Source organism: Amblyomma mixtum, chromosome 1, assembly GCF_055824585.1.
Source record: "Amblyomma mixtum isolate Tamu chromosome 1, ASM5582458v1, whole genome shotgun sequence".
NCBI classification, from domain to species: domain Eukaryota; kingdom Metazoa; phylum Arthropoda; class Arachnida; order Ixodida; family Ixodidae; genus Amblyomma; species Amblyomma mixtum.
The window spans coordinates 224,306,716-224,334,045 of record NC_143012.1 but is presented as its reverse complement, the minus strand read 5'-3'; the positions used below and the strand labels follow the sequence as shown (position 1 = coordinate 224,334,045).

At 46.4% G+C, this 27,330-nt stretch overlaps 2 protein-coding genes across 3 annotated transcripts in view; one reads left to right on the top strand and one right to left on the bottom strand.

Moving 5' to 3' along the window:
- Positions 1 to 3,474, top strand: part of LOC149371048 (uncharacterized) — a 287,128-nt gene extending 283,654 nt beyond the window's left edge. For both annotated transcript variants that reach the window (XM_089564481.1, XM_089564487.1), the window contains one exon: positions 626 to 3,474. In XM_089564481.1, coding sequence (XP_089420607.1) covers positions 626 to 1,541 — 916 coding nt within the window. In that variant the 3' untranslated portion in view covers positions 1,542 to 3,474. The remainder of the gene's footprint in view (positions 1 to 625) is intronic.
- Positions 3,475 to 5,561: 2,087 nt separating this feature from the next.
- Positions 5,562 to 22,848, bottom strand: LOC149371047 (DNA damage-regulated autophagy modulator protein 1-like). The gene is made up of 8 exons (XM_089584499.1): positions 22,722 to 22,848; positions 22,484 to 22,638; positions 20,833 to 20,900; positions 20,192 to 20,364; positions 15,081 to 15,270; positions 13,382 to 13,425; positions 12,487 to 12,603; positions 5,562 to 5,840 (listed from the first exon to the last, which is right to left on the bottom strand). The coding sequence occupies exons 1-8, from the start codon at positions 22,734 to 22,736 to the stop codon at positions 5,673 to 5,675; spliced, it is 930 nt and encodes a 309-aa protein (XP_089440625.1). The 5' UTR covers positions 22,737 to 22,848; the 3' UTR covers positions 5,562 to 5,672.
- Between the last annotated feature and the right edge of the window lie 4,482 nt (positions 22,849 to 27,330).

The window sequence follows — 27,330 nt, the reverse complement described above, 5'->3', positions numbered from 1 at the left end:
TTAAGCAAGTTAGGACAGATAAATACAGTAATATGGGAGCCACACACACAAAAAAAGCAAAATACGTGCATGAACACTCTCAGTTTCTTTTCGAGTTTTGTTGAAGACTGCGTCCCGACAGAACTTCGCGCCTTAGAGTGACTGGAGTGCACCGGAGTAGTAAAGGAAATGCGCTGAGATCGGCAATCTTTGTGATATGGTTTTTGTGCTGAAGCGGCGTTCTTTTACAAGTGCGCTCTCAGTGCGTGTGTGTGCATCTCAATGTGTGGCTTCGTGGATGTACGTAGCGCGTACACTGCGTACGCGCATCATGTGCACCTGCGCATACCTGCACAAAGGTAGATGATTGTGCTGTAATAGAGGTCCGGACATTTGGGAAAGTAGAGAGACGTAGACTGATGCCCACAAAAATAGGGCTTAAACTCTCAATGGCCGTGGTGTCGTACAGTGACCATGGTCTCGTCTATTAGCTTTATCGCAAACTACCATCTGCACTTAATGTGCCTTGACGATAAACTAAGAAAAAAAACGAACAGCTACTCTTAAAAAGGTGTTCTTCAGGTGACTCTGTCTTGCGCTGAGCAGAGAAATAAGAATTTATCGTTCCCCTTTCCCCGACCACCAGGTGGCAGCTGCTGGACAAGCCCCTGACTCTCGACGAATTCAACTCGCTTCCGAAGGTGACGCCCCACTTCTTCCAACTCAACATGCGCATGCGCACACGACCTCAGAACCCTATCGCGTTCCGGGTGCGCACGGAGCTGCGGCTAGCCTCACACGAGCCCATGCGTTACAAGTTCAAGCTCTACCCCTCTGACGAAACTGAGAACGCGACCCTCAACAACTATGTCTTCTGCCACCTCCTGGAAGATCGGTGCGTTGCCTGCTTTGGCGTTACGCCTCCCACGGAGGGCCGCTACTTCCTCAAGATCTACGCCAACCGCGAACGGGACATGCGTGCCGCCGCTGTGACTGATGGGGGCGCCGCAGCGGCCAGCGCCAGCCTGCAGAACATTGGCATCTTCCTGCTGGACTGTGTTCGTGCCAAGAAGTACCTGATGCCGTACCCTTTGAACGAGGTTCCGTGGGGTCCCACCCAAGCTTTCTACGACTACAACATGCGGCTCGTGGACCAGACGGGGCCCGTGATCGTGTCGTGGGGAGCCAAGCGCAAGCTCACCATTGACATGACTGAGTCGATGCTCGTCAGCCACCAGCTTCTGGACTCGGATGGTGTAGAGATGGACCTCAAGGGAATGATTACCCGCGAGGACAAGGACCGTCGCGTCACATTCCAGATTGTGCCGCAGCGGGTGGGCATGTTCAAACTTGTCATCTTCGCCATGCCCAAACCCAAGCTGAAAGGGAAGTGGCGGCTGCCGTTGGTGGCCACTTTCCTGATAGACTGCAAGCTCACCAGGCTGCAACTTGACGAGGAGCTACGGCTGGCTCACCACAGGCCACCTTTGCCAGAGGAAGACAAGGAGAAGGAGAACGAGAAGGAAAAGGGCAAGAGAGTGAAGATATCGACCGTGAGATAAGTGCTCCTTGGTATCAGTGAACCGACTGTTTGGCGGAGCAGCGGCGCTGCTAGCTTCCAACTAAGTGGACACTAATTCTGCGGCCAAGATATAGCCTACCACAGGAGGCAAGACACCGTTTCCTCAGGATGGAACGAACAAAGATGACATGGGCTGTTCAGCTCTCCTGTAGTGCCCGCGTTGCCAACTACAGAGGCCTCCTTTCCACTGCCTGGCATCTTTCCTTTTAGTGCCAGGGCGCCCCGTCACATTTAGCCTGTCAAGCTGTGCTGTGTTCTGCCTCCTCCAGTACATCGAAGGTTAAGTGCTGGCTGGTACCTGATACTAAAGAGCAATACGGAACTCTATGCGCCCATAAGATTACCGTTTTGGAATGCGGTTTTAAGGCCAGAGCGACGGGATAACACCACTGAGATCTGCAATTTCATTACCTCCAGTGTCTGTACCACGTACTCAGTGCAACGAATTCTATGCATCTCAGTTCTTGAATCTTCCAAGCCTCGCAAAATGACTTCCGTATCAGAGGAAGACTTTTTATCTCGTATTGACTGTGCGCGTTCGCCGCCAGCGTTCCCACCTCGTAAGGGACCCAGATAACTCTACTCCTGTAAATCTTCGCTGAGCTACCTCTTGTTACAAGCTGGTTGTTTGTCGTCTTGTTGGACGGCAGGCTGAAAGAGCCCATGGCCCTATCTAATGGGGCCTGTCATGGCTTTTTGGATTATGTGGAGATCGTAGGCCTGCCCAGAGTAAGTTCGGCGGGTGCCACAAAAAGTAGATGCATAATTAAGCGACATTTTTGGTGCATCATGTCTAATGCTTGTAACGCTTGAGGCCTGACGCGAAAAAGGTAAGTGACGCCACAGAAATGCTGTACAGCGCGCTTGAATGTCACCAAAGTAGACAGAATAAGCATGTGTGCTCGATTTTGATGGGCGCTTAGTGTCCATCACTGGTGGCGGAGGTGGCACACGCTTAAGCAATACAACTCGGAATGGCTTGTCATTGCGCCATGGTGCATATGTGAATACGCAAGAAGGTAACTGCGCTTTATCAGATAGCGCTTGGCAGCTACCTTAAGGGCATAATTTGTAATTACCGCGCATGATTTCTGTCGGGATTTCTGTCGAAAAAATTTTGTCTTTGAGAATTTTATATCACATTTTCTGTTAATTGCTTGTGGTGTTATTTGTATTGTTTATCCCGAATGATTCTTTGGGACCTTTCGCTCGCAGTACATATTATTTTGCTATCATTTCATAATGTGCACATTCCTCATTCAATTACGTTTTCAGCGGTGACTACTGTGATTCGTTTGGTTTATGAATTACTTTGTCGTTAAAGAGATAGGTATCTTCCTGTGTCATTTTATGAAATGCTGTATAGCCAATGCCCTCCTTTTTTGTATTGTTATCTAATGCCCTGTAGCCGCCGTCTTCATTCTGTGCTGTCAGTTAACTAAAGGAGTCGGGACCTGCTGTCTAGCTGTTGCCACAGATTTAGTAGCGGCTCCTCCTTTGTAAGAAAAGAGAAAAACTTCGAGCTTCAGCTTCAAACAAAATTTGGTAAAGACATTTGGCTCCAAGCCCATAACATTTGCTTGCTGTATATTTAATGCTTGCGAACTTAAACTAAGAAATGTTCGTTTAATTCTAGCTGCAACGGAGTGACCGGATGACTCCAGAAGCGCGACGTTCACTGTCACGCATGCCTTCCTTCATGCGTAGTGTGTAGCTGATTGGCTACGCAGCGAGTACAAGTGCCTTCTGGTAGCAAGGTCATCTGTATGGTTGGACGCTTAACCAGAGCGCTAAACGCGAAGCGCCACATGTATTGAACGTGTGCTATTAGAGAAAGGAAGCATTTTTTACATTCCTCTTTCGGCTTCAGAGAGTTACTCGTCATATGTAAGCCATATACTTGGAAATAAACCTGTTCTTGTTGAAACTGAGTTGAACTGATTTTGAAAGTATCTAAAATTTTCGCACAACATAGTGGTTTTAATAAACATGTTAGATATCTATGATATCTTTAATTATCAGTTGACCAATTATTTAGTTTATTATGCACAAAAAATGCAGTGAAAAAGCTTGAGAGGTTGACGCCTCCCACAGACACTTACCCTATATTTCCCGCATTTGCCGCATGCAGCAAGACGGAAAAAAAATACTGTAAGAAAGTTAGCGCTTACAGGCATAAAAGCAAGTAAAAAGCACAGTGTCGTAATACCAGATTCCACAACGTTTAATAACGCATTTTTTTGGATGCGCAATTTAATAAATCCGCTAAATGTCCGTCGCAAACCGCGTGAAACGATTATGTACAGTGTACGCGATATTCGCCAGGTCTGTAAAAAAAAATTGTGTTGACTAACGCCTATGCCACCTCGGAAGCATTGATACCTACAATACACTAGCACGGATACGGGGTAAGTATCTTTTATTCCTGAACTATGCCACTATATAGGTTGCCTATGGGCACTGTGGCAGAACCGGGCAGCACTTTTTTTCGCCATCGTAAGAACTCCATCTCTCAGCAATTCTACGGTGGTGGTGGTCAAAAACTGTTGTTTCAAGAAGGGTAAGCTTGGAATCGCTCCTCGTGGGTGGTGTCGGTCCAGGACTTTGATAGCTTCTGCTATGCTGCGGGCACCCGCGATGAGCGGCTGCTGATTGCTCACGCCACTCACCTCTTGCATTCGTTCTTTCAAGAACCTGCCATACCTTTGAGCCAAAAATATAACTTCGTGAGAGAACTACTCCCCTCCTTTCGTTCTATCAACAACGAACACATCTCTGGATTATATAGATTTTTCCTGGTTAATGATTTTCCAGTTCAAAATAAAAGTGTGTCTGACTTAGAAGTGTGCCTCTGTGTGTGTAGAATACAGCGGAAGTTTAGCGCATAGGATGGCTATTCTGTTGGATAGCAGTGACTTCTGGGCTTTTCGCTGTTTCCATCATTTTAAACCAGTTACAGTAGAGTTGAATTAGACTTTCAGGCTTGCATGAAGAAGCCTTCCAGTGCGTTTTCCTTATTTGATTTCCGTAATTAGAAACAAACAGCGAGATAGTGTGCGTGTACTTTTCCAGCTGATTTCATCGCCCTAGCACGCATACCAAATGTCGCAAATTGTGTATTTATCCTAGTTGCTCACTCTGTAGCCACATGTAGATTTTCGGTAATGTCAGCAGTAGCTTCTGTACAAATACTGCATTAGGAAGTAGAGATAGGTTCGAATAACCTGCTTCTGACACCGTATGACACTCCAGAACCGAGGTTAGCAACAGCTGAATTCAAGGAGCATTAACATCAAATTTTTGCTCGCGTGTTTTATTCTTCCAAAAGATGCGTTAGACATCTGTATACACGGATCAACCATTGGTCTTTCCTTATGAGTGCTAAATAATTTATAACTGAATTTCTTCTTGATGCTATTTCGGTTTCATCAACCGAATGCTGGCTGTGACGTGTAAGAAGTGTTTAGGTCACGTGAAACGTGAAAAAAAGCGGAAATCGCTGATACGTATTTCTAATTCTCTAAAACGCTTAAGCAACATTGCTTCAAGAGCTGGAACGGCAAAAAACGACGTATAAGCGCTTATATTGCAATTTTTTCACACCTCACGTAACCTTGACACTTTGAACACGTCACAGCTATCGTTCGGTCGATGAAACCGAAACAACATGACAGAAGAAAGTAAATTTAACATTATTCAGCAGTTGTGGAATAGCACCATGTGGTGGTGGTCCATGTATTGTAATGTTTTCTGCATCATTTGAGAAAAGAAAAATTGCAGGATTAGGGCGTCAGTTTAAGGATACCGAATGTCAATAGGACATCACCTTCATTTTCCTAGCAGCCCACGAGGGGGCAGGGATGCCGCTAAACCAGACGATTTCAGGCAAAATAAGCTCGGAACCACACAATCTCACGACGCGTGTAAAGCGTTCAGAATAAATATTCGTTTTTGAGACAAAGACACTGACTTCGCTTGCAAACGGGATGATATATTGAAATTTACGCAATTGAGACATGAGCTTTGAAGTACAAACAATCGTAAGAACACGCAAATAAGAACACAAGAAGAAATATCGTTCTAAAAGAATCTATATGTAGCACGAATGTTCTCATGGCTCTTGCAGTGGTTGAGGCGGTGGTGCGGTGGGGTCTATGACGTATAGGTCGAGGATGAAGGTGCAGTCCTGGAGGTCGTTGGCGTAAGTGGCGAAGTACAGCAGGTAGCAGAAGACAAACACCCACTCGGCGGCGATGGAGAACGAAGCGCTCGGCGGGTACTGCGCACAAAGCGAGACAACCACTGAGTACTCCGCGTCCGTGATACTGTATTTGCTGTAAACCCTGTTTAATTCGAACTTCCGATTTATTAAACTGAGAGTCTGATTTCGTAAACATCGAGTGTTTAAAAACAAATCTGTCCTTAATTCGAACTCTACGTAATTGGAACAAATTTTCGCTCTCATTAAAATTGCAATTGTTGAGAATCTACTGCATTTGTTTCTGTGTTCGTGAGTCCTACGCTTCGAGTTATTGCACAGGGTTCGTTTCAATAACGCAAATTAGAGCGCCACTTAGTAAGATAGAACTAAATTCGGACGAAAGCCAGGCACTAGCAGATTTTGTAGCCAGAAAGGAACGCAAGCTGCACGATAAACAACAGCGTAAACAAATTAGAGATAAATTTCCGCCATATACGAATGCATCTGGACAGTTTAACAACCGCCCGCCAATTTCGATACAGACAAAAGATACGCCTTTTCCGCCGCAGGACACTGACAGCAACATTGTTGATATTTCCAAATCCCTAAGTGATAGCGACAAACGGATTCTGAAGCATGGCCTTACATTTTGTCCAACTAACAATAATTTTAACGAGTATGAACTTCACAGAGATCTCACAGAATTTGCGCGAAGATTGCGAATTAAGCAATTCTTTGCCGAAAAGACGAACACCCCGATTACTAACCTAGCTCTTTCCTGTAACACGTGGTCAACACGTGCTCACCCTACTGAAGTAACCAGCCTTAATCCCATCCCTCTCAAAGCCGAAAGCACGTGGACGCCGGAAGCGCAGCAGAGTCTTGAATTAGACTTGTACATTAAATCTGTCTCGAATGAAATTATAGACCAAACAAAGCAAGCTCGAAAACGCAGAAACGTCACCCCAACAGAACAGCCTACTCTGAACCACTTAGCTTCTAGAACCGATATAGTCATTAAGCCTGCAGACAAAGGAGGTAGCATAGTTATCCTGCCGGCCGAAAAATACAAAAAAAGAACCTTTTAGGCAACTTAACAACCCTTGTCATTATAGGAAATTAGATTCAGATCCCACTTCAGAGTTCTGCAAATTGATTCTGAACAAACTGGCAAACTTATTATCAAGGGAACTAATCACGCAGTCCGACTACCACTTCTTAAATCCGCTAAACAAACAGGCAGGACGCTTTTACCTACTTCCCAAAATCCATAAGGTTACCGCAGAAGACTTGTTTACCGCAGATATCCCCGGCAGACCTATCGTTTTAAACAATAACACGCCCACAGAGAACTTATCAATTTTCCTGAACAACTATCTTGCAGATATTCCCACCCACCTCCCTTCCTTTGTCGAGGATACACCGCACTTTCTCCGCATAATAGAGTCTCTGAATGACGCTTCCATTATCCCTGCAGATAGCACACTTGTCACTCTTGACGTCGCCGCTTTGTACGCAAATATTCCCATAAATGAAGGTATCGACGCACTCTCCAAAATTCTAACTCAAAGTCCTCACCCGCACGAAACTGAAGTGTACCTCACGCTACTTGAATTGGTACTCACACTCAACTACTTTGAATTCGATTCTTCTTACTACCTTCAAGTATTTGGAACAAGCCTGGGCACTCCCTTCGCACCCACCTACGCGAACATTTTTATGGGGCTACTAGAAACTAAACTTCTAAATTCATTTTTAAAAAAACCACTTATATACCTTCGTTACATAGACGACATTTTCATGATATGGGAGCATGGGGCTGAGACCCTGAAGGCATTCGTCACACATTTCAATTCATGCCACTCCAGCATTAAATTCACCTTCAACTCCTCGAAAACGCAAGTCAATTTCCTTGACACCACTGTCCATTTAGAAAATAGCAAGCTCGAAACCACACTTTACAGGAAGCCTACTGACCGACAACAATACTTAGATTTCACTAGCCATCATCCAAGACACTGCAAAAAAGCTATATTCGTAGGACAGGCAACGAGACTAAGAAGAATATGTAGCGACGACGACGACTACCTGAAACACCTCCACTCGCTAAAAAACACACTAATCACCAGAAATCATCCACAGACAACCCTTAATAATGCGTTCCAACGAGCAACCACTTTGAAACGAGATGTAGTTCTTAAAAAACGAACAAAAGCTAACGGTCAACGACCTCCTGCACTTATAACGAAATACTCAAACGCGCTTCCAAACATAAACAATATCCTGCGGAAATACCACCCCATTTTAACTGGTAACGACCGTCTCAAGAAAATATTTCTCGACGCACCAAGGGTAACATACAGACGCAACACAAACCTGAAGGACATCCTGGTGCATGCTAGGCTCGGTAAGAAACCACCACCGACAGTAACTTCATGCTCTCGACCTAGATGCAAGACATGCAAACATTTACAAAGGGACACTACGGTTAAAAGTACGGCAAGCGATTTCAGTTTCGATATAAAGACCAGTTTTGACTGCACATCGTCCAGTATTATCTACATGCTCCAGTGTTCCTTCTGCCAGAAACAATATATCGGAGAAACCGGGCAAACAATCAGTGCCAGATTAAACGGGCACCGGGCTGACACAACACGGAATGAACAGAAGGCAGTGTCGACCCATTTTAATCAACGCCATCACAAATTCGACGAACTCAAATTGTTCATTCTTCAGTCAGGCTTCAAATCGACTAGGGACAGAAAATACAGAGAAGCATTCCTAATCCACAAATTTAAAACACTGCAACCAACAGGGATTAACATGTCCAGAGGAAACCTGGAATCTCTCAGGTACATTTCAGGGTTAGCATCATTTTAAATTAACAAATGTCTTGCACGTGGTCAGACCATTTCCTAGAACCTCGCATAAGTATATTATCTTTTCAGGAGGACACAGGGGCGCGATGGGGGGCGCGGGCGCGGAGGTAGACAGGGACAAGCCCTCGTCCCTGTCTGCTTCTATGTCCGTGTCTTTTGTTGCGCCCCTGTGTCCTCCTGAGAAGTTATGAACCAACACGCCCAAATACAAGTACTTCTGAGTATACTATCGCTCTTTGCACCCTTCCCACGTCATATCTTCCACCACATTTCCGGCCTTCTCACCCTCTCTCTTTGTTCACCTTTTTTTTTTTCTCCTAAACCCCTACTATCAGTTCTCGGAAACCATGACATTCCTGTTACCCCCTCTGCCCCCACCTTTTGGCTTTCTCTGAACTCGAGCCATTCCCCCCCCCCCTGCCTTGTCCTTCCTTGGAAATGTCCCCCCTTTAGTTTTCCTTCCAGTGCCAGCCTATTTTGTTTGCCTTCTTCTCATTTCCCTGTACCACGCTGACTAATCCTCTTATCTGAGATTTTCAGGTCCGCCCAGCGCCAAACCCCCGTTGCAGCCCCTTGAAAGCCTTTGTTCATTACACACCCTAGGGGTATAAGTTTTTCCACTATTGCAGCTTAACGAATCAAGATTCACCTCCCTCACCCTTCCTGACACGCATCCCCTCTCACGCCACTTTCCTTCCCCCACCCCCGGGGCCTTCCTCCTCGAAGCGAAGGCCCTATTTAATCCCTGCCAATGATGAACGCTTTGCCCAGACGAAGACAAGTCCCCTTGTCGAAACGTTGGCTCAAGCAACCTGAGGTTTCCCCTCCCTTATTCATTTTGTGATCGCCAAGGACCATCAACCACACCCTCTCTCTACCATGAATTAGCATGAGGTAGATATAGGGATTAATTTCAGTCCTTCGTTACCCCCTCATAACTAATCTGAGTTACTGGAGTGAGCTCGTCGCCGCTGTCGACTGCAGTCACCTCGACCAGTAGCTGCCAAACCTCCGCAGCACTAGTCCCGACTAAATATACAAAAACTTCAACATGGATATACGGAAACACTTCGGTGAGTGACTTGAGGTACGTCTGCAAACCGTTACTTTCTCAAGTGATGGACTATTTATTACCATAACTTTTTCCACGTTCGGGGTGATATCGGAAAGAGGAGCCTCTGTACAAGCCCAATGTTCGGTTAGAAACTTTTGTTGTTTATCATAAAGGCCGTAAAAGAGCGACCAAGTCAATGAAAAACTATTAGTAAGAAAGAACTGTACGAGAAAAAAGAAAGAAAGCTTTCTCAAGACCTGGGTCATATTCAACAAGGATCCATTTGAAATGAATATCTATTTGAAATTTAATTTGGAATGACGCCAGCGTGACGGAAGCATCATGCGATAGCAACGAGCGGCCAGCCACAGAAATTCCAGGGCAACAAGTCGCCACGTCGACGATAGCCGCCGCCACTCGCCGCACGGACCGGGGTCAAGCATTGGCTGTGACATGCAGCCAATAACGAGGTCCGGTCGCCAGTGAGCCAATGAAAGCCGGTCGCTTTCCACAGAAGCTTCAAAGCCACAGCTACGTCACAGAATAACTGACAAATTCCATAGGACCAAATGAATCTAAAATTCAGAATGAATAATGGGTCCTTATAGAATACGGCCCCCCGAGGAGTTGTGTCGATGTTGTATGTAGAAAACCGACGAGCGTTAAGATGTTTACGTCATCGGGTAACACCGACGTGTTTCTAGCAGTTCGCATCTGGAGGGCTCCAGCAATTTCGACAATCAAGACCAAAAAGGCCTCACATAAAACCAGTGTGTATGCTAAGAACAATCAAAACTTTTCACGGAGTGGAGAAGGTGACGTGGTTGAGGGAAAGGGGCTCTAACTTCGGCTTTGAAAGTAACTCTACGGACGTTGCTTGTACGAAATATAAAAAGAAAAAATTGACGTGATGGTTGCCACTGGTTAACGCGAAATTCAGTGACCGCTGTAAAGGTATTGATGCTTTACAATATGTAGTGGTAGAAAATATAAGAGCGACCTCACACCTGTATAGTTCTAGGGCACGCTGTTTAGTTTTCCCCGCACAGTTGTTTTTCGTCCAGGTCTCCTCTTTAGTTCGCCGCTTTAGCCGTCCAGCGCCGCCGGTGATCCTCTCCCCTGACGCTGCGTTTCGCAGCAGCTGCCGCAGATGGACCGTGCTACATTCCTCCACTCTCGCCGTACCCTTCTTCCTCCTCCTTGAACGGTAATCACGTTTCGGGTGGTTACCGTACCCTCCTTACACACCAACCTCCTTCTATAGTAATTACCCCGCGGTAATCATTCTGCGGTTGGGGATTTCTCTGCTTCCACCACACCCTACAACTTCCAGAGTAAGTACCTTCCGGACGGTTACCGTTCTAACTAACCTCTTATTACGCGTTCCCACGGTCTTGCTATAAACCCTCCTTACATGGTAACCCTCCTCGTCATTTTAGGGCAACTACCCTCTGGATGGTTTCCATGGCAGCTGCCGACCGTTTGCGCCTTCTCCGCTATTCCCATATACTCCTCCTTCCACGGTGATTACTCTCCGGGTGGTTCTTGTGGTAACTACCTACCGGTGGCGCATTTCTCCGCTCACATCATACATTCCTCCTTGCAGCACGGTAACCGCTCTCCGAGTGGTTCCCATGTCAACGCGCCCACTGGTTACTCGACTACGATGGACTACGACGCACTAGTACAAAGCAATACCCACGAACGGGCGCTTAACAGCTCTCGCTGTAAAAAAAAGCTCAGAATACTAACCACAATGATTGTATTAACAGCGACCATGATACCATTGAACGTGTCAGTCACTAGAATGTGCCCGAGCGACTCAAAAACGAAGCGTTTACTCAACTGCTCAGAAGTTTCAATCTCTAAGCACCGAGAGATTTACTGTGAAGAAACGTGCTTACGCATTATCGAGCGCTTGGTCTACAGTACGCGAACGAACGCCATTCAAGGGCTGAGCTCCAAGTTGGCAAGTTTAATTGTTACAAGTTACAAAACTGCGGATCATCATCCGATAGCGACCTGTGGCCAATTTGAGGACGGAATAGACGGAGGGGCTCAGATACAATTAGAGTGTAACTGAGATACAGGTGGCGCTGCTCAGATCTTTCTGCTTCACAACCGTATTTAAAGTGGCACCTAGCAGTTCGTCTGATCCCCAAAGGCCACCTGATAATTTGATAGCGTCGAATTTTTACTGGAATCAAAACACCTGCTTTTGGTAGTACATGGTTCTCATGAGGAGCTCCACATAAGGTACCAAAGATCTCTGCCGTGCTACATACATCGCAGACGCACCTCGCTGCCTCCCGCACCTCAAACCACGGCTCCATGTTCATAACACGAAATCAAATTGAGCGAAAGTACACGAATTCGGCAGGAATTAGATTCAAGAAGGAAATGCGATATAAAATAACAAAGAAAGGCGAGACGCCCACGGAGCAGCAACGTCGCTACTGCTGATTTGCAAACGGGTCGAGGAGGCCTGCCATGAATTTCATCGTGTACCGCAAGCGAGAAGGCCTGCCATGAATTTCATCGTGTACCGGAAGCGTGCCATGCTCATGAATGCAATCGTGACATTGTGGCGTGACTTAATGAGGATACACGCGGCAATGTTTGGCGTTCGTCGCTCTGTAGATTTCATAATTTGGTTTTGTACGCTGAACCTAAAAGCATCAAATACTATTCGCTGAACTGGCGTCGAAATATTGAAAGTGGGGGATAAAAAGTGAGTGCTGAGTGGCTATTCAAAAAAGTTGACAGCAGATGCCTTCCCCAGGTGCCTTACATTGCGAGAATATTGCCTGAAGAGAGTTTGGTTGACCAACTCTGGGGGCATTGTTTCGAAGATGCGGACATTCGTTCTTCGAAAATTGACGGGAGTGTCGTAGATGTCCTGGCGCCCCTAAACAAAGAAAAAAAGCAAACATGTTGACAGTAGTTTAAAAGCGCAAGCAATTACTAATCTCTAAATTAAATCAGAGTGTATCCTGAGTTATCCGGTCTCTAGTAAAAACCTACAAGCATTGCTTTCAATGCAGAAAACAGAAGGAACTGATAATAGGCATCGCTGGCAAGCGGCAAGTGTTTGTTGCTTCACCCTCACCAATGAAACATGCGAAAGGGCGTACAAAAAGAGAAGGAAGTAATGTAGCGCTACACTGAAAGCGGTCCCACTCCCCTTTCTGTCGTCTTTGTAAATAATTACTTTTATGCACCAGGAACTATCCTGATAGCTCCTTCTAACCTGGGACCACGATAATGTATTGCTAGTCAGCACAGTCGTCTGTCAACTCCTTTTGTGTCACAGTTTACAAAACACTGTTTCCTGTAACCAGTGGGGGTTAGCACTCTCCGGTTATCCGGGATCTTACGACTTCATGTGTTTTGAACTGTACAGCGAGAGAGTTATAAGAATAAACACCACGAAGAGGTGTAGGAGCTGCCAGGAGATCTTAATAAATCAGAATTACTACCTGATTAGGAAAATGTTCAACCTCAGAAATTACTCCTCTGCATATATGACACGACTAAATAGCTGTTTGCATAAGTATCCTCAGTTCGCGAGACTGCTAGGAATTATTAGCAAAATCCCCGAATCGAAGCGGTATTTAACCAGACGAAGTATGCAAACAATCTAAACTAGCTTTTCTCCTTCGTGAATAAGCAGTCATTAGGCTTACCGTGGTGACGTAGAATTCCTCGCCAACAGGGGCAAATATAACCACTGAAAAATTTTTATTAAGGAATGATGCAGAACCAGACTTGCTCAAGAATGAACTTGAAGTTCGTACGTTACGTTAAGAGGACTTGCTAACTGCACAGTTTTTTTTCAAAACATCGCCTGCGCAGCGACTCCGCACGACAGTGAGTACTGAACAAAAAGCTTTTCATAAAAGGGGATGAAGTCAGAGACCGAGTTCGCTGTGCAGGCGTTAACGTAACCGTGCTCTTATACTGGTAGGCATGCTGCTCACTTTCCCCCGTGGTAACTAACCTGCCAGTGGCAGGTTCAAGCTTTATAATAAAGCCAATGACTTTCACTGGTAACTCACTGCGTGTTGAGACTGGCTTCAAGACACATTAGTTTTATAGTTGCGGATTAGTATTATAATAAGGGTGGTAGTGTAGACCTTATCTTGAGATGGTTAGATGGTGTCGATTACAACCCTTCGACGAGCGGCGAAGGGCACTGAGACGCCACACATCTGGTGCTACAGCCAGCTAGCACGCACATACATATCGCAAAAACGCGGAGCAGAGGAGCAGAGGAGCAGCTAAGTACACATAATATGCGTAGATGAAAAACACGAAGGACAAATAAATGAGAGACAGTCCACAGTGGGCAGTCCGCGATACATAAGTCATGGATTACCGACTTGCCGAAGGATCCACCCTTGTCAGTTATGTACATGCAGAGACAACGTGTGTATACGTTGAAGAGCATGGCCACAGCATCTTTATAACTATGAAGCATGCCAATTGCGTTTGAGAAGTACCGCACGGTGAACTAAAAGAGAATACTTACCCTCGTGACCAGTAAGCGACAATTTTAGGATACAGTTTCAAGGGGGACAGTTTGATAGTGGGCACTAGTTGCTGTTGTATCAAGCCGTTTTGTCGTTGCTATATTTTGCTTGAGGGAACGAAATTAGTAATGAGTAGAAACAAACAAACAAACAAACAAACAAACAAAACGGCTAACATGAACAACATAATTATGAAAAGCCAGCGAAGTTAATCAACTCCGACAGCTGCACAAACGAACAGTTAACCATCAATGATATAGCGGTTTTTGAGTCATATATCATCGGCCTACCACTTGTTATTAACAAAACACGTTTTCTCTGGTCTTTAGAGGTGCCACATTCGTCCAAACCTGATGATGACAATTATGCTTTCATGGGAGACGAACAAATATGGAAATGATGTGCGATGGTGTCTCGTGCGTTAATTATATTTCTTGTTCTAACTTCTTGAGCGGTCAGTCTCCTCCTAAACGGTATTAACCATGTTAGCCCAGGATCAAGTCCTTCGATAACCAGCAAATAAGAATGCGCTTGGCCTCTATCATTTCCTACGGCCTTGCTAAGTGTACACAGAATAATCGATGAATGTGAAAAATGAACGCAGTGCCGATGGAATTCACATGCTAAGGTATCGAAGTCTTTGGCTACCGAATGAAGAGACTCAAATAATGGATTCTCTACATTCAGTAAAGCCAAATATTTCAGACTCCATATAATAAATCAGACTTCATATAATACATATAGAAAGAAATGAAATTATGGTACTCGTGAAATGGAAACTTTAGGCAGGGATCTAGACAAGTCTTCCCACCCTATCCGGAGACTTCACTGTGGTGACATCCGACAAGGATACTGAACACGACGCAGACGGAGGCGATGGCGGTGAGCAGCGTCTTGACCCTGACGTTGCCGAGGTGGGACGCGCCGCCGTCGGCCGTGGTGGTGAGCGTGTACATGAGCCTTGTCTGCGTCAGCATGTGCACGAAGGCCGACACGAAGAACAGGGAGGCGCCCACCACGTGGGGCATCAGCACGGGCCACGCCTGCGTCGTCATCAAGGAGTATGAGAAGGAGCAGCGTTAGAAAATCTCCCAGTAAGTTCCACGCTACCAACTAAAACTCGTTTTACCTGCAAACAAGCATGGTTTGACGGACTTCACTAAAGCACTAGAGACGAACCTCACTAAAGTTGTCTCTTCATACTTAATGGTTACTGAATTAAGGCCCATATCTAGGGACGTTTGTAATGGGTGGTTCGTCTCTAATTCTAATGGTAAAAATTATGACAACAGAAATAACACAATCGACAGTACAAATAGACAGCGCACTGTTCAAGAGCGCTCCGAACATTGGCTGGGGACGGTGACGCCTGATAACTTCCCTCCTTACCTCTTTGCCCTATTCTTACTGCGCTAACTGTTCAAGTAAGCGGGGTCTGACGGATATCGCCATCAACATTAGCCTGACTACACCCATTGCAGTGCAAAGACCTCTCTCATATCTCTGTATTTAATCCTGTCGTGCACAAGCTGCGGCCATCCAATCCCCGCAGACTTCTTGATCTTATCCTCCCACCTCACTTTATGCGCACCCTGCTACGCTTGCCTTCTCTTGGAATCGACTCCGTTGCTCTTAAGGACCATCGAGTATTCTGCATTCGCATTACAAGCCGTGCCCAAGCCCATTTCTTCCTCTTGATTTCGAGCAGGAAGTTGTTAGCCCGCGTTTGCTTCCGGGCCCACTCTGGCCTCTTCCAGTCTCTAACGTTACTCTTATAATTTTCCTTTCCATAAATCCTTTGTTATTGCTTATCCCAAACTTCACGTAGGGTCAGTGAAGGGTCCCGGAAGAAGGGGTCGTGTTGGTGGTGGTGGATTATGAAGCAAACTTTCGCAAGACATCACACAAAAATACCGCATGCCAGGGCTGGTGTGTGGCGCTTAACGCCCCTAATTCGCATGTCGGCTATGAGGAACGCGTAGTGGAGGACTCCGGGTTAAATTTGATCACTCGGGATCCCTTAACGTGCAGTACGGTCCACTGTTAAAGGGAACATGCTATCGCGTTGCCTCCGCGTTTCGCGGAGGGCTGCCGCCAAGAACTTATATAAATTGTCGGCACACTACGCATGTGCAGTAAGCATAACGGCTGGTCATTCCGCGCATGAGCCTGATGCCGCCTATTCTCGCCGCATCTAGGCGGCAGGGCTTCCTGAAGCGTGGGAGGCACGCGATCGCCTGTTCCCTTTAATAATGGACCGTACTGTACACTCAAATCTCGCGTTATTGGAGCATTTTTGAATTCCTCTATCGATATTTAGGTGAATTTATATTTGAGTAATTGTGTGATAAAGCAATGAACACTTTAGGCTGTTGTCGACCGACCACACTTCGACCCCAAAATTTCGGCCGCATAGTGCTGTTAGCTGACGCCCGTCGAAGCCCCCGCGAAAAGGCGTTTTCGCCATTCGCCTACATCGGGATCCGTGCCGCCGCGGCCACGGTGGAACCCGCGACCTTGGGCGTAACATCCGAGTGCCGCAGACGCTGAGTCATCGCGGCTGGTAAACAGGCAGCGATGACGGGGTGGGTGCGACAACCCCTGATCTCAGGCCATCAATATAACCGCAGGATACAACCAGGTAGAAAAGCAGCGCCGTTAGGACCACAAATATGGAAATGAAAAAGAATATTCCAGTTTCAAACAGGGGCCTAAAAGAGTATAACACAACCTTAATCACTCAGTTTCTTAATTAGTTAATCAGTGTCTGAATACTATTGTTCGTATTTCTGCTGTCCACGATGGCGCCAACCATTCGCATGCTTTCACGCCTTCATGGCAAAAGTCGAATATACGACAGATACGTTTAATGGCACCGCTGGGCAGTTACAGTACAAGTTTCCAGACAGATACGACGCGAAAGCTCGGCAGGAAAAGATTCTGTGTGAGGGCGCTGTCGCATTTCCAGATGCTTTTAATCCTTGCCAGTCAATGCATACTTCTATGGCTGTGCAACAAACAACGGCATGTAAAACTGGACTTGGTTAGCGACAGCGGTGTCGGTGTCCCAAGTAGATGACGGCTCAAGCCTCACACAAAATTTGTTACGCGTCGTAATGGTTGGATTAACGTGGAAAATAACCAAAATCAGCTCATGTTTCTCTCTGGTGGAGAGCTATAGAAACTGCCAGACACCGGGTCAAGTCTACCAGGCGACAGCAACGAAGAATTGTCGCGATTATAAAAAAAGATGGTATATTCACACTGGCGATTCACGAAGGCTTCGCGACCTGTTCTGGCTGTGTGAAGGGTGCCGAGTGACATTGTGTTCGCACAGGGGAGTCGCTCCTCGAAACCTTTCCATGTGCTTGAAATTTGCCGGGTGAGGGTACGTTTTAACGCCTATTGCCGTTGGCGTCTGCTCTGCCGCGCTGTGAGAATGATTAAATCATGCTACCTTCAGCCGTGGCCGCACACTGCAATGTCAGCACGGCAGTGCCAGCGAATAAGTCGTGAGCATGCTCTCGTGCACTGTTTTGGGAGTCCAGAAAGCTGCAGTGCAGCAAAGACGGATCCAGCGATGGCCTATGCGTTTGTGCTTGATGTCACGCAACGCAAGCAATCTCCCACCTCAGAAGCACGACAAAAGGTGATGGCAAAAGTCGGTTACTGCTTCAGCGTACGTTAACGACCCTCACGTGTTCGAAATTATTCCCGGAGCCATTTACAACGTCACGTCTTCCGTCCTTTCTTCTCTCAGCCCCTTTATCTCTTCCATTACGGTGCGGTTCAGGTGTCCACCGAGATAAGTGAGAGAGATACTGCGCCATTCCCTTTCCCGAAAAGCCAATTTTTAAAATAAATTTCTGTCTCCTGTGGCGTGTGCATCTCACCATGTAACAAGCTGAAACTACAATGGCATGTAGAGAAGAGGCCAAGGATACAGACGCATCATCGAATGACGCGCAGTGAGGGTAATCTAATCGCGAAGAAGGATTATGTTAATTATCAATCACGGAGATTTACTCGGAAAAACCATTTCGATATCGCAAAAGGTAGCATGTTGCTGCACGCGTAGTCTGTATCCTATTTCAAAGGAACTGACGCACATAGGACGCGTAATCTGTGTCCTATTTCAAAGGAACTGACGCACATAGGACGCGTAATCTGTATCCTATTTCAAAGGGAACTTCGATCTCTTTTCATGCTTGGTTTCTTTCTTAGTGGTCCATGAATTCAGGCCGCTGCTTACACATAACAATGTGAAATATTTTACGGCGATGTTAAGTACAGTAAATTGGGTTTTGAGGAAAGGGATTGGCGCATTACCTGTCTCACATATCTCGGCAGACACCTGAACTGCGCCGTAAGAGAAGGGAGGAAGGTGGGAGTGGAAAAAGAGGGAGAGAGAGGGAGAGCAAACTTTATTGTCAGCATTAGGTTGGTGACGTTATTGGGTTCTTCAGCCGCTCCAGGTGGCCGGCAGTTTAAGTCTGTCGGTGACCTCCTGCGCTCTTGCCATGGCCCTGGACTGAACGTCCGGGTCCGGGCTAGCGAGAACAGCTTCCCCTTTTTCGAGCGTGGGAGATGTGACTAGATCTTCCGGAGGCGGATCCTCCGTGCAGTCCCAGATTATGTGGTCTAAGGTGGCAGGCTCACCGCACAGCTGACAGCACGGATTTACCAAATGGGGAAAGACATTAGAATATGTCCACGGGTTTGGCTGCGACCGCGTTTGCAGCCGCCTCCACGCGGTAGCCTGTTCGCGGCTGAGCGAAACGTGCGGAGGAGACAGGCTCGCTCTAAGCTCCCTGTAATAATTTGTTATGGCCTGATATGTAATTTGCGCCTCACCCCTTGGGATATCAGGGTCCGAGACCTCCTCCCGGCTGACAAAACCTCGAGCATACTGGTGAGCGGCCTCGTTCCCTAGAACAACCAAAGAGGTGCCGTAGTGGAGGTCTCCAGAATAATTTCGACCACCTGGGGATCTTCAGCGTGCACTGACATCGCACTGCACACGGGCACGTTTTGCGTTCTGCTTCCATCGAAACGCAGCCGCCGCGGTCAGGTTTGAACCCGGGAACTCAGGCTCAGTAGACGAGCGCTCTAACCACTGAGCCACCGCGGCGGGTGGATGCTCAGTGCATTATGCAGAAATTCGAGCGTAGTCCTGTAGTATATAAGAAAAAAATACAAATATGAGTCAGAAAGGCTGCACAGGGTGCCAAAGCAGCCGCAGAAGCGCGTATGTTTGCACGCGGCCGCCTGGCTCGGAAATGGGCGGGCGGCTTCCGCACGCCGTGGCTTCAGTTTCCTGGCAAAGCCGAGACCCCGGATATAATGTCCAGTGTTCCGGTGTTATTCATTGCAGCGTCGCGAACTGGATGAAAAATTCTCCGACATGGCGTCGGGTCGCAAGAGATCGCTTAGGTAGCGACTTCCACAAACAGTTCGCTGGCGAATTGTTTGGAACGCTCCCGCAGCGACCAATCGACTTAAACCCATCCTGAGACCTCTGCGACTTCCCAGTGGGAACGCGCCTTTAGGCGGACTCCAGCGAATGTCTACAATTTATCTCAATGTGGAAAGGCACATATTTTAAAGCGCCTTCATTTGTTCTCTAATTTCTTCGCTCTACAAGACGTGAGGCCCCGCCGCGGTGGATCAGTGGTTACGGTGCTCGGCTGCTGGCCCGAAAGATGTGGGTTCGATCCCGGCCGCGGCGGCTGAATTTCGATGAAGGCGAAATTCCAGCGGTCCGTGAACTGTGCGATGTCAGTGCACGTTAAAGAACCCCAGGTGGTCGAAATTTCCGGAGCCCTTCACTACGGCGTCTCTCATAGCCTGAGTCGCTTTGGGACGTTAAACACCAATGAACCAATGAACCAACCAACAAGACGTGATATTTTGTAGAGTTTAGTGGAAGCACAGGCGAATGCTCGGTGAATGCGCCGCTCTTACCCACTGGCCGTCCCTGCGGACGTGGGACAATGGATTGAGCGCCACCACGGCCATTCCGAGGCAGGAGAGCGAGCCGGAGGCCAGCACCAGCCAGCTGAGTCTCGTGGCCACGAACCCCGCGTCCTCCATGGCGGCCTGGTTTCGCATGTGGTGGAGGTACATTACAGGAAAACCTGTGTGCACAACCGTCGAAGTGAGGGAATTGTGAGCGAGCTTAAGTCCTGCGACATCTGGAGTCATGCACTCCAGATTGTCTCTAGATGGTCAGGCACTCTAGACTGTCTGGCACGAAAATGCCAGACAGTATCTTCAAGCATAGCTCCCGTGCCCACCGTGGCACAATCATGCACATAGCGTTATGTGCCTGGTTCCCGCAGAGCACCGAGGAGCGGCGAATTCAGCACAGAGCGAGCTCACTCTTCCAACTGGGCTAGGTGAAACTTTCGATTGACATTGCAATCTAAATGTAATATCCCCCCCCCCCCCCCCTCGAATTCGCTTGAATGCGCCTGTGGAACTCTCTACTGTAGGCTCTTGAAGTGCAAAAAATATGAACCGAATGGAGGCTGAAGCTTGTTGACGTGATATTGCAACCACCTTGAGTAGCATGCAATTCTCATATGATCGAAAGTCATACGTACCCATGACAATCATGATCACAACGCAAAGCCCGAAGAGGCCGCTTTGCGGAGGGTCACCGCTGGCGTCGCTGCAGAGAGGAATTTTGAACATCGGCTAAGCCTAAATCAACAAAGGCAACTATGACTGCTCGATTAGGACATTAGCAACGCGAATACATCAGTAAAGCAAAAAAACTTACGGGCCTCCTTGACCTATTCTCAAAGAAGTAAATGCGATAGCGTTTGGAAGTTGACAAACACCGAAATACTCCAAAGGACCCCAAAATTTTGGAAGTAGGCGCACTCCAGAACGTGTTTTCAGGTCATTTAGAGCGGGATGTGCGAGCACAAACAACAAAACTAAGACGGATTAGTGGGGATAAGCTGGTGGGTTAAGATGATTTATTGGGGATTTCTGGATGGATTAGACTGGATTAATGGGAACTAATGGGCGGCTAAGTTGAGATCAGTGTGAATTATTGGAGATTAATCTGGGGTTTAGGGTAAGGTTAGTATAATCCCGTCTGATAATCAAATGAAAGGTACTCGAACTTTGGTGGGATTTTCAAATTTGGCGGTGCTGAGGATGTCACGACCTCCTTTACCAATAAGGGAATTTTTTACCGGAGAAACCGAAAGGTTTTTGCAAGACGGCAACCTAAATGCTGTCGAATTAATAAAGAACCTACGCAAGTATCAACCATAGCATCGACGTGTTAAAAAAGTGCAAAGTGCATTAAAAACAGCGCCACAAACAAGCTAGTCAATTGAAGAACTGGCTCTAGGGTGCTGTGTTGCGGCAGCGTATTCTGTGCCCAGCGTGAAAGTTTTCCATTCATGAACTCAATCTTTAAATCATCAATCAACCGGGCAGGCAAAATTTCGCAGCGAAAGCTCGGTTGTAATTATATTCAGGCAATTAGACAGACTGGAATTATTTCGTCCAAAATGACATGAGATAGCGAATTTCCAAAACAAAACGGAAATTATAGTCGTAAGCTTTAGGACACATCAAGGCAAAGGGAGAAAAACTATGTACAGTCATGAAATTTATGAGCGTGAACATGGGAGCGCGTGGCAGATAGCCTCGAACCCTACTCGTGGCGACACGCGGCGGCCGCCTCCATAAACAAAGTGGAAAGGGAGGTGTGTCCTTCGGCTTGCTGGAAGCAGGCAAGCGGCATAGCCCTTTCCACCATGTTGCTAAAAACAGCCGGCGCGTATCGCCACAAGTAGGGCTTGAGGCTATCTGCCACGCGCTCCCGTGTTCACGCTCATAAATTTCATGACTGTACGGTAAGTACAGCCGGGTTGGAAACAAGACAGCGCTAAGTAGTGAAGTTACGAGGTCACCGCATCTATAGCAATTACCTTCCGTTTGATAGCGTTAGTATATGCGCCGCTTCCACCGTTCTCGCGTGTAACCAGGCATTACTTTTGTGCGCACTCGTAACTCCCTTCCACGTGAAGCGAATTATAATAAGAACCATTTCATGATGCAGATTATGTGTCGCACCGAATCATTACTCCTACGAATAAGCAGAAGCAAAAGAGAGACTATGCCCGGAACCTATACGAATCGTTCGATGGCATATTATAATTTCGCCATTGCCACGGGAGCAGCAAAAAAAAAAAGAAAGTGCACAGGGGTGACTACACTAAACAACCTCACCTGACGTAAGACCTGTAAGGATCAATGTCATGATTGGCCACAGCGATGATGTACACCGCGATGATGGTCGCCGCGCCGAAGACACTCGCGAACCGGGTGAAAAACGCGAGGTGCGAGAGAGCGTGCTTGTAAGGCCTGAACATCTTCGAGCCCTCCTGCGATACATACAATGGCAGCGTTTTCGGGTGCAATACACCTTGTATTTCAATCCTTGTGTTTGAGAAAAAGGGAAGCTTACCGCAAACGGCTCCATTGTTCTCTTCTTCTTGTTCTTCTATGAGTGTTCATGTGGCACGTGACATGAAGCCACGAGACTCTCAGCGTAGGTTGAATGGTGAAGCAGCAAATCCCTTAGCGAAAAAGTGCCATGTGCTTAAACACTGAAGCTGCCAACAATTTTCACGAACTACAAACAGTAGACGAGAAGAAAATAAATCATTGTAGGTGATGCGTTCAGCCCAATGAAACAAAAACTTGTATATCTAAAAAAGACGAAAAAGAAATGAGCGCAGATATAACCTACTAAAAAGTATCGTAATAAACTGACAACCAGGTAAGGAATACAGACTTTAGAGAAGAAATGAAGCACAAGATAAAGCAACAATGGTTCTGAAAAAATGCTAATATTAACGCGAAAAGGAATGAACACTCAAACAATTGCAAAAAAAAATAAAAAGGCAAAAAAGCTAAGACAGCGTAGCATTTAAGAAATAACCTCATATGTCTGCGGTCAGCTCGGGCTTAAATCTTGCATTAATATACATTGCTTAGGTGGAAGAGAGCTAAATACATGGTCTGTTCTGAAAGTAGTAGGACTCATTTTTTTAAACAAAATTTATTCAAGAGAATAGTACAAACGATTACAATTTTTCAAGGTAGCACCCTTCCGCACCTACACGCTGCTGCCAATGAGTTTTACAGTTTTCGTACGCTTCCAGGAACGCCTGGACCGGAATAATGTTTGCTCTCTCGTCACGGCCTGTTGAACCACGTCTACCGATCCGTGATGTTTCCCCTCGAGCGTCGATTTTATTCTTGGGAATAGAAAAAAGTCTGGCGGGGCCAAGTCGAGGCTGTAGGGGGACTGAGGCAGCGTTGCCGCCTTGTGCTGGGCAAAAAATTGGGGTCCTCATTCACATGATGAAGAAGATCCTACCGGTTGGCCTTTTCCTCCTCTGACAACACTCCCGGCACCAACTTCGCGCACGCTTTCCTCATGGATAAGTTTTCTGTCACGATCTCAAAAAATTGGGTATGAGGAATGCTCAAGTCCTCAGCAATCATTCTGATACTCATTCTACGATCACTGTTAAGTAAATCTTTCACTCGCTACACATTTTCGTTGGTCTTGCTGGTCGAAGGGCGCCCGGAGTGGTCGTCTTCCTCCAGTCTTTCCTTACCTTCTCGGAAAAGCTCGTGCCACTCAAAAAACACCTGATCTACCCATGGAAGCGTCACCGTAGGCCTTCTTAATCATTTTGCGAGTCTCTCTGCCCGTTTTACCAAGATTTACTCAAAATTTGATCGCGTATCGCTGATCCAGTAAACGCTCGATGATTCTGCGTGACGAGATGTTTCGACAGGGGTTCACAGTACAAGCGACCTCCTCTCTTCAACGGCCGAGAGCCGACTGCCGATTTTTCTCAGCATTACCAATATCCTCTTTCAACGATCCTGCACGCGCAGACCACCTCTCGTCCACCCGTTCGCCCAGGAAAAAACCAGTCCTACTACTTTCAGAACAGACCCTGTATATAGAGAAGATGAGGCTGCAGGAAAAAGCAACCTAAGTTCGTTATTATTACTGCACCAAATCTTACATTTGGGCGTCTTGATTCATTCCTAGCGAGCGGGAAAAGAACAAAAAAGTAGCTGCCGCAGAAGGAAGAAGAGCCGAATTCAGCGGCATTTTTTTTTTCCTTGTCAATCGCGTCCCGCGCGCTACTTCATCATTTATGACATGATTCATGTGACTTTATATGCAGTTCAGATTAGTACGAAAGGACTGCGTTGCATAAGCGAATGCATCGCCATTAAGTTGTCCCTTTCCGCTTGTTCAGTTGTGGTAATCGTTGCAGTCTTGAGCGAAACCACGCGGCCTTGCATGCCCGGGACATCCTGACCACCTCAGTTTGTGCCTCACTCTTTAGGGGCAACTCCTAGGGAGAAAGGCTATGATGGAACTGAAATAAAGAAGGAAAAAATTACGGATGATTTAGTGTGGTCAGACGAAATGCGCAATAGGTGAACCAGACATCGGTTTTCAATTGAGCTTCGTTTTTGATTCGAGCAACCCTGGCCTCGGTCCAATACCTTGCACGCACTTCTCGTCGCGTGCTAGAGATTGGCTCGAGAGCGACTTCCCCGGGCAAGTAGGTCACCCGACCTAACTCCATTAGACTTCTTTCTTTGGGGTTACGTCAAGAACAAAGTCTACGGAGCTGAACCCGAAGACATGGCAGACCTCAAACAAAGAACCATCAAGGCATGTCCGAATACACCCGCGCAGGTTGTGAAACGAGTGCTGCAGTCCATGAAGGAGAGATTCTTGGCATGCGTGGCGGTTGAAGGCAAGGACTTTGAGCATTACGGATGCATAAAACCTAGCCACCGAGATACGATGGGGCTACAGTCATCAGTTTACGTCTTTTGAAATTACTTTGGATGAAAAATGAAAATGAAAAAGCACAACCATACAACTTGCACACCGTTCCTTTTTTGGCTGAGCCAGAGCGGAAAGGAAAGTTTGCGCGTTACCACCATGCTGTTTTTTCGAAGCCGCTGATGGCAGGAAACGTGCCTCCAAGTTCATTGTCAGTGACGAAAACAGAGCGCGTGCTGCTCTCGGAAGCATGGACTATGCGCTCATCTCAAGCGCCTGCTCTCCGCAGTCGCAGCTATAGTCTTGGTTCCGTCGGCTGTCGTCATCATTTCGTCAGTCTCTTACGTAGTATCGTGGGCGGGATTTCCGGCGCACTCTGAGCGTTCAGTTACCGAATCGGATCCGAAAAGGCTGAAAATTCAATCGCAAATTTCTCAATACCTGTCGGACTTAGAGACATGCTGCAAACTGTAGTTTCTTTGAATCATTACAGTCTCCAAAATTGCGATTGCAATATGCAGCGTGAAGTGAAGAGTGAAACATAATTACCAAAATTTGGCTAATTATTTAATTAACCTTGACCGCTATTTCCTTATCTTAATCTGCAAGTGGATCTAAATCTGTAAACGGTTAAAAAATAACACCCTGTATAAGCCAAGCAGCCAGTTCGCGATGTACTCCGTGCGTTCCGACTCCTTCAAGATGCTTTCCACGTCTCGCAATGTTGACCTGTTTAACCGCTTAAAATGAAACAAAAACATTACAAATTAAACCCGAAACATTGGGGGGCCTTATTCGTGAAGGCTTCATTGCGCAATGTCCGTAGCCCTACGCTAGCGCCTCGCCTTCATTCGGGTAGGTTGATGCGGTAAACAAATTTAGGCACAAACTGCGTTGTATGTCCGGCTCCTACTTTTCACTTTCATATAGTGACCGTAAAACTAACATTAGCCGAAAAGAAGAAAAATGGGCTAAAAACAAGTAATGCTTAGGAACCTGTTCGTGTTCTTTGTTCACATACGAATGAAACGAAACGACTCGTCGGCCGACCAACTTTTCATTTGATATATGAACAAGGGACCCGTGCGGGTTTGTGCGAGTGTTTTTGTTTTTCAGTAAGTCCGCCACTAAGAAACAAACAGAAAAAAAATGTTGCCAAACAGCGAACCATCGACGAAGACATTGGTAGCGCAGATCATAAAACTTGCTGTGCTCCGGTTCTTCTCGGTTTTGATTGAAGTATCTTGAGTGAACAATTTAGGACGCGGTATTAGTTAATGTTTTGTTCGCCATTGGCTGCTTGTGACCTTCAGGGTTAAAATTTCTTTCAAAGCATGAACTAGATGGCCATCTAGAATATATCGTAGGAAGCTAATCGTCCATTTCAGGAAAAACCTGAGAGTCACATAGAAGAGAAGCTTAAGTTTCGAAATTACACTTACCACAATTTTATTTCGCTTTTCCCAGTTCAACTTCAGAGACGTTCTCCAATTAAGTTTCACAATGGCCCCCAATATGCGGCATAAAAACTGATAGTTTGCAGCATATCAGGAATAGATGACCTATGCGCTCGCCTAGTGAGAAAAAACCCTAACCACACAGGAAAAATGAAATCATTGCATAGTAGGATTTACAGAACTTCATTAATTTATTACTACTATCAGTGCGCTTTGTACCATTATTAGGGCTTGCGTAATACTACATAATGTGTTTATAATGCACCACTAAAAAACAACCAGAAAAGCGAAGACACAGAAGAAAAGACGAGAAAGGTGTGTACAAGCTATTGTTTTTTCTAGTTCCCCCTGATATGGAGGATATTATGCGTGTTTTGTATAATGTGGTGTAATGAAAAGTACAAGAGCATGCGGTGGATTATTAGGGCTTGCGTAATGCTACATAATGGGTTTAAATGCACCTCTAAAAAAAATAACCAGGAAAGTGAAGACACGGAAGAAAAGACGAGAAAGATGTGTACAAGCTATTGCTGTATTTAGTTCCTCCCGGGTAGGGAGGATATTATGCGTGTTTTTTACCATGTAACGCAATGAAAAGCACAAAGCCATGTGGTGGAGGGTTCCAGACTTACTTTGAGCAAGTAAAGGACAACGTTCTAATGAGGCATGCTTTCCCCAACATTTACCTGTGAAGGCGCCAAGACGGTCCTGTTGAGAACCTATAGATGTTGTCAGGGAGCTTCAAGCGGTTTCGAATTCATCGCATTGTTTGGCTGCCAAACTCTCAA

Excerpts from the sequence above, each read along its gene's own strand:
- LOC149371047 (XM_089584499.1), bottom strand. Across the intron at positions 20,365-20,832 it reads TGTGATCATGATTGTCATGG|GTTTTCCTGTAATGTACCTC; the intron begins GTACGTATGACT and ends TTGTGCACACAG. Across the intron at positions 13,426-15,080 it reads CTCCGTCTGCGTCGTGTTCA|TGGTTATATTTGCCCCTGTT; the intron begins GTATCCTTGTCG and ends AAAATTTTTCAG.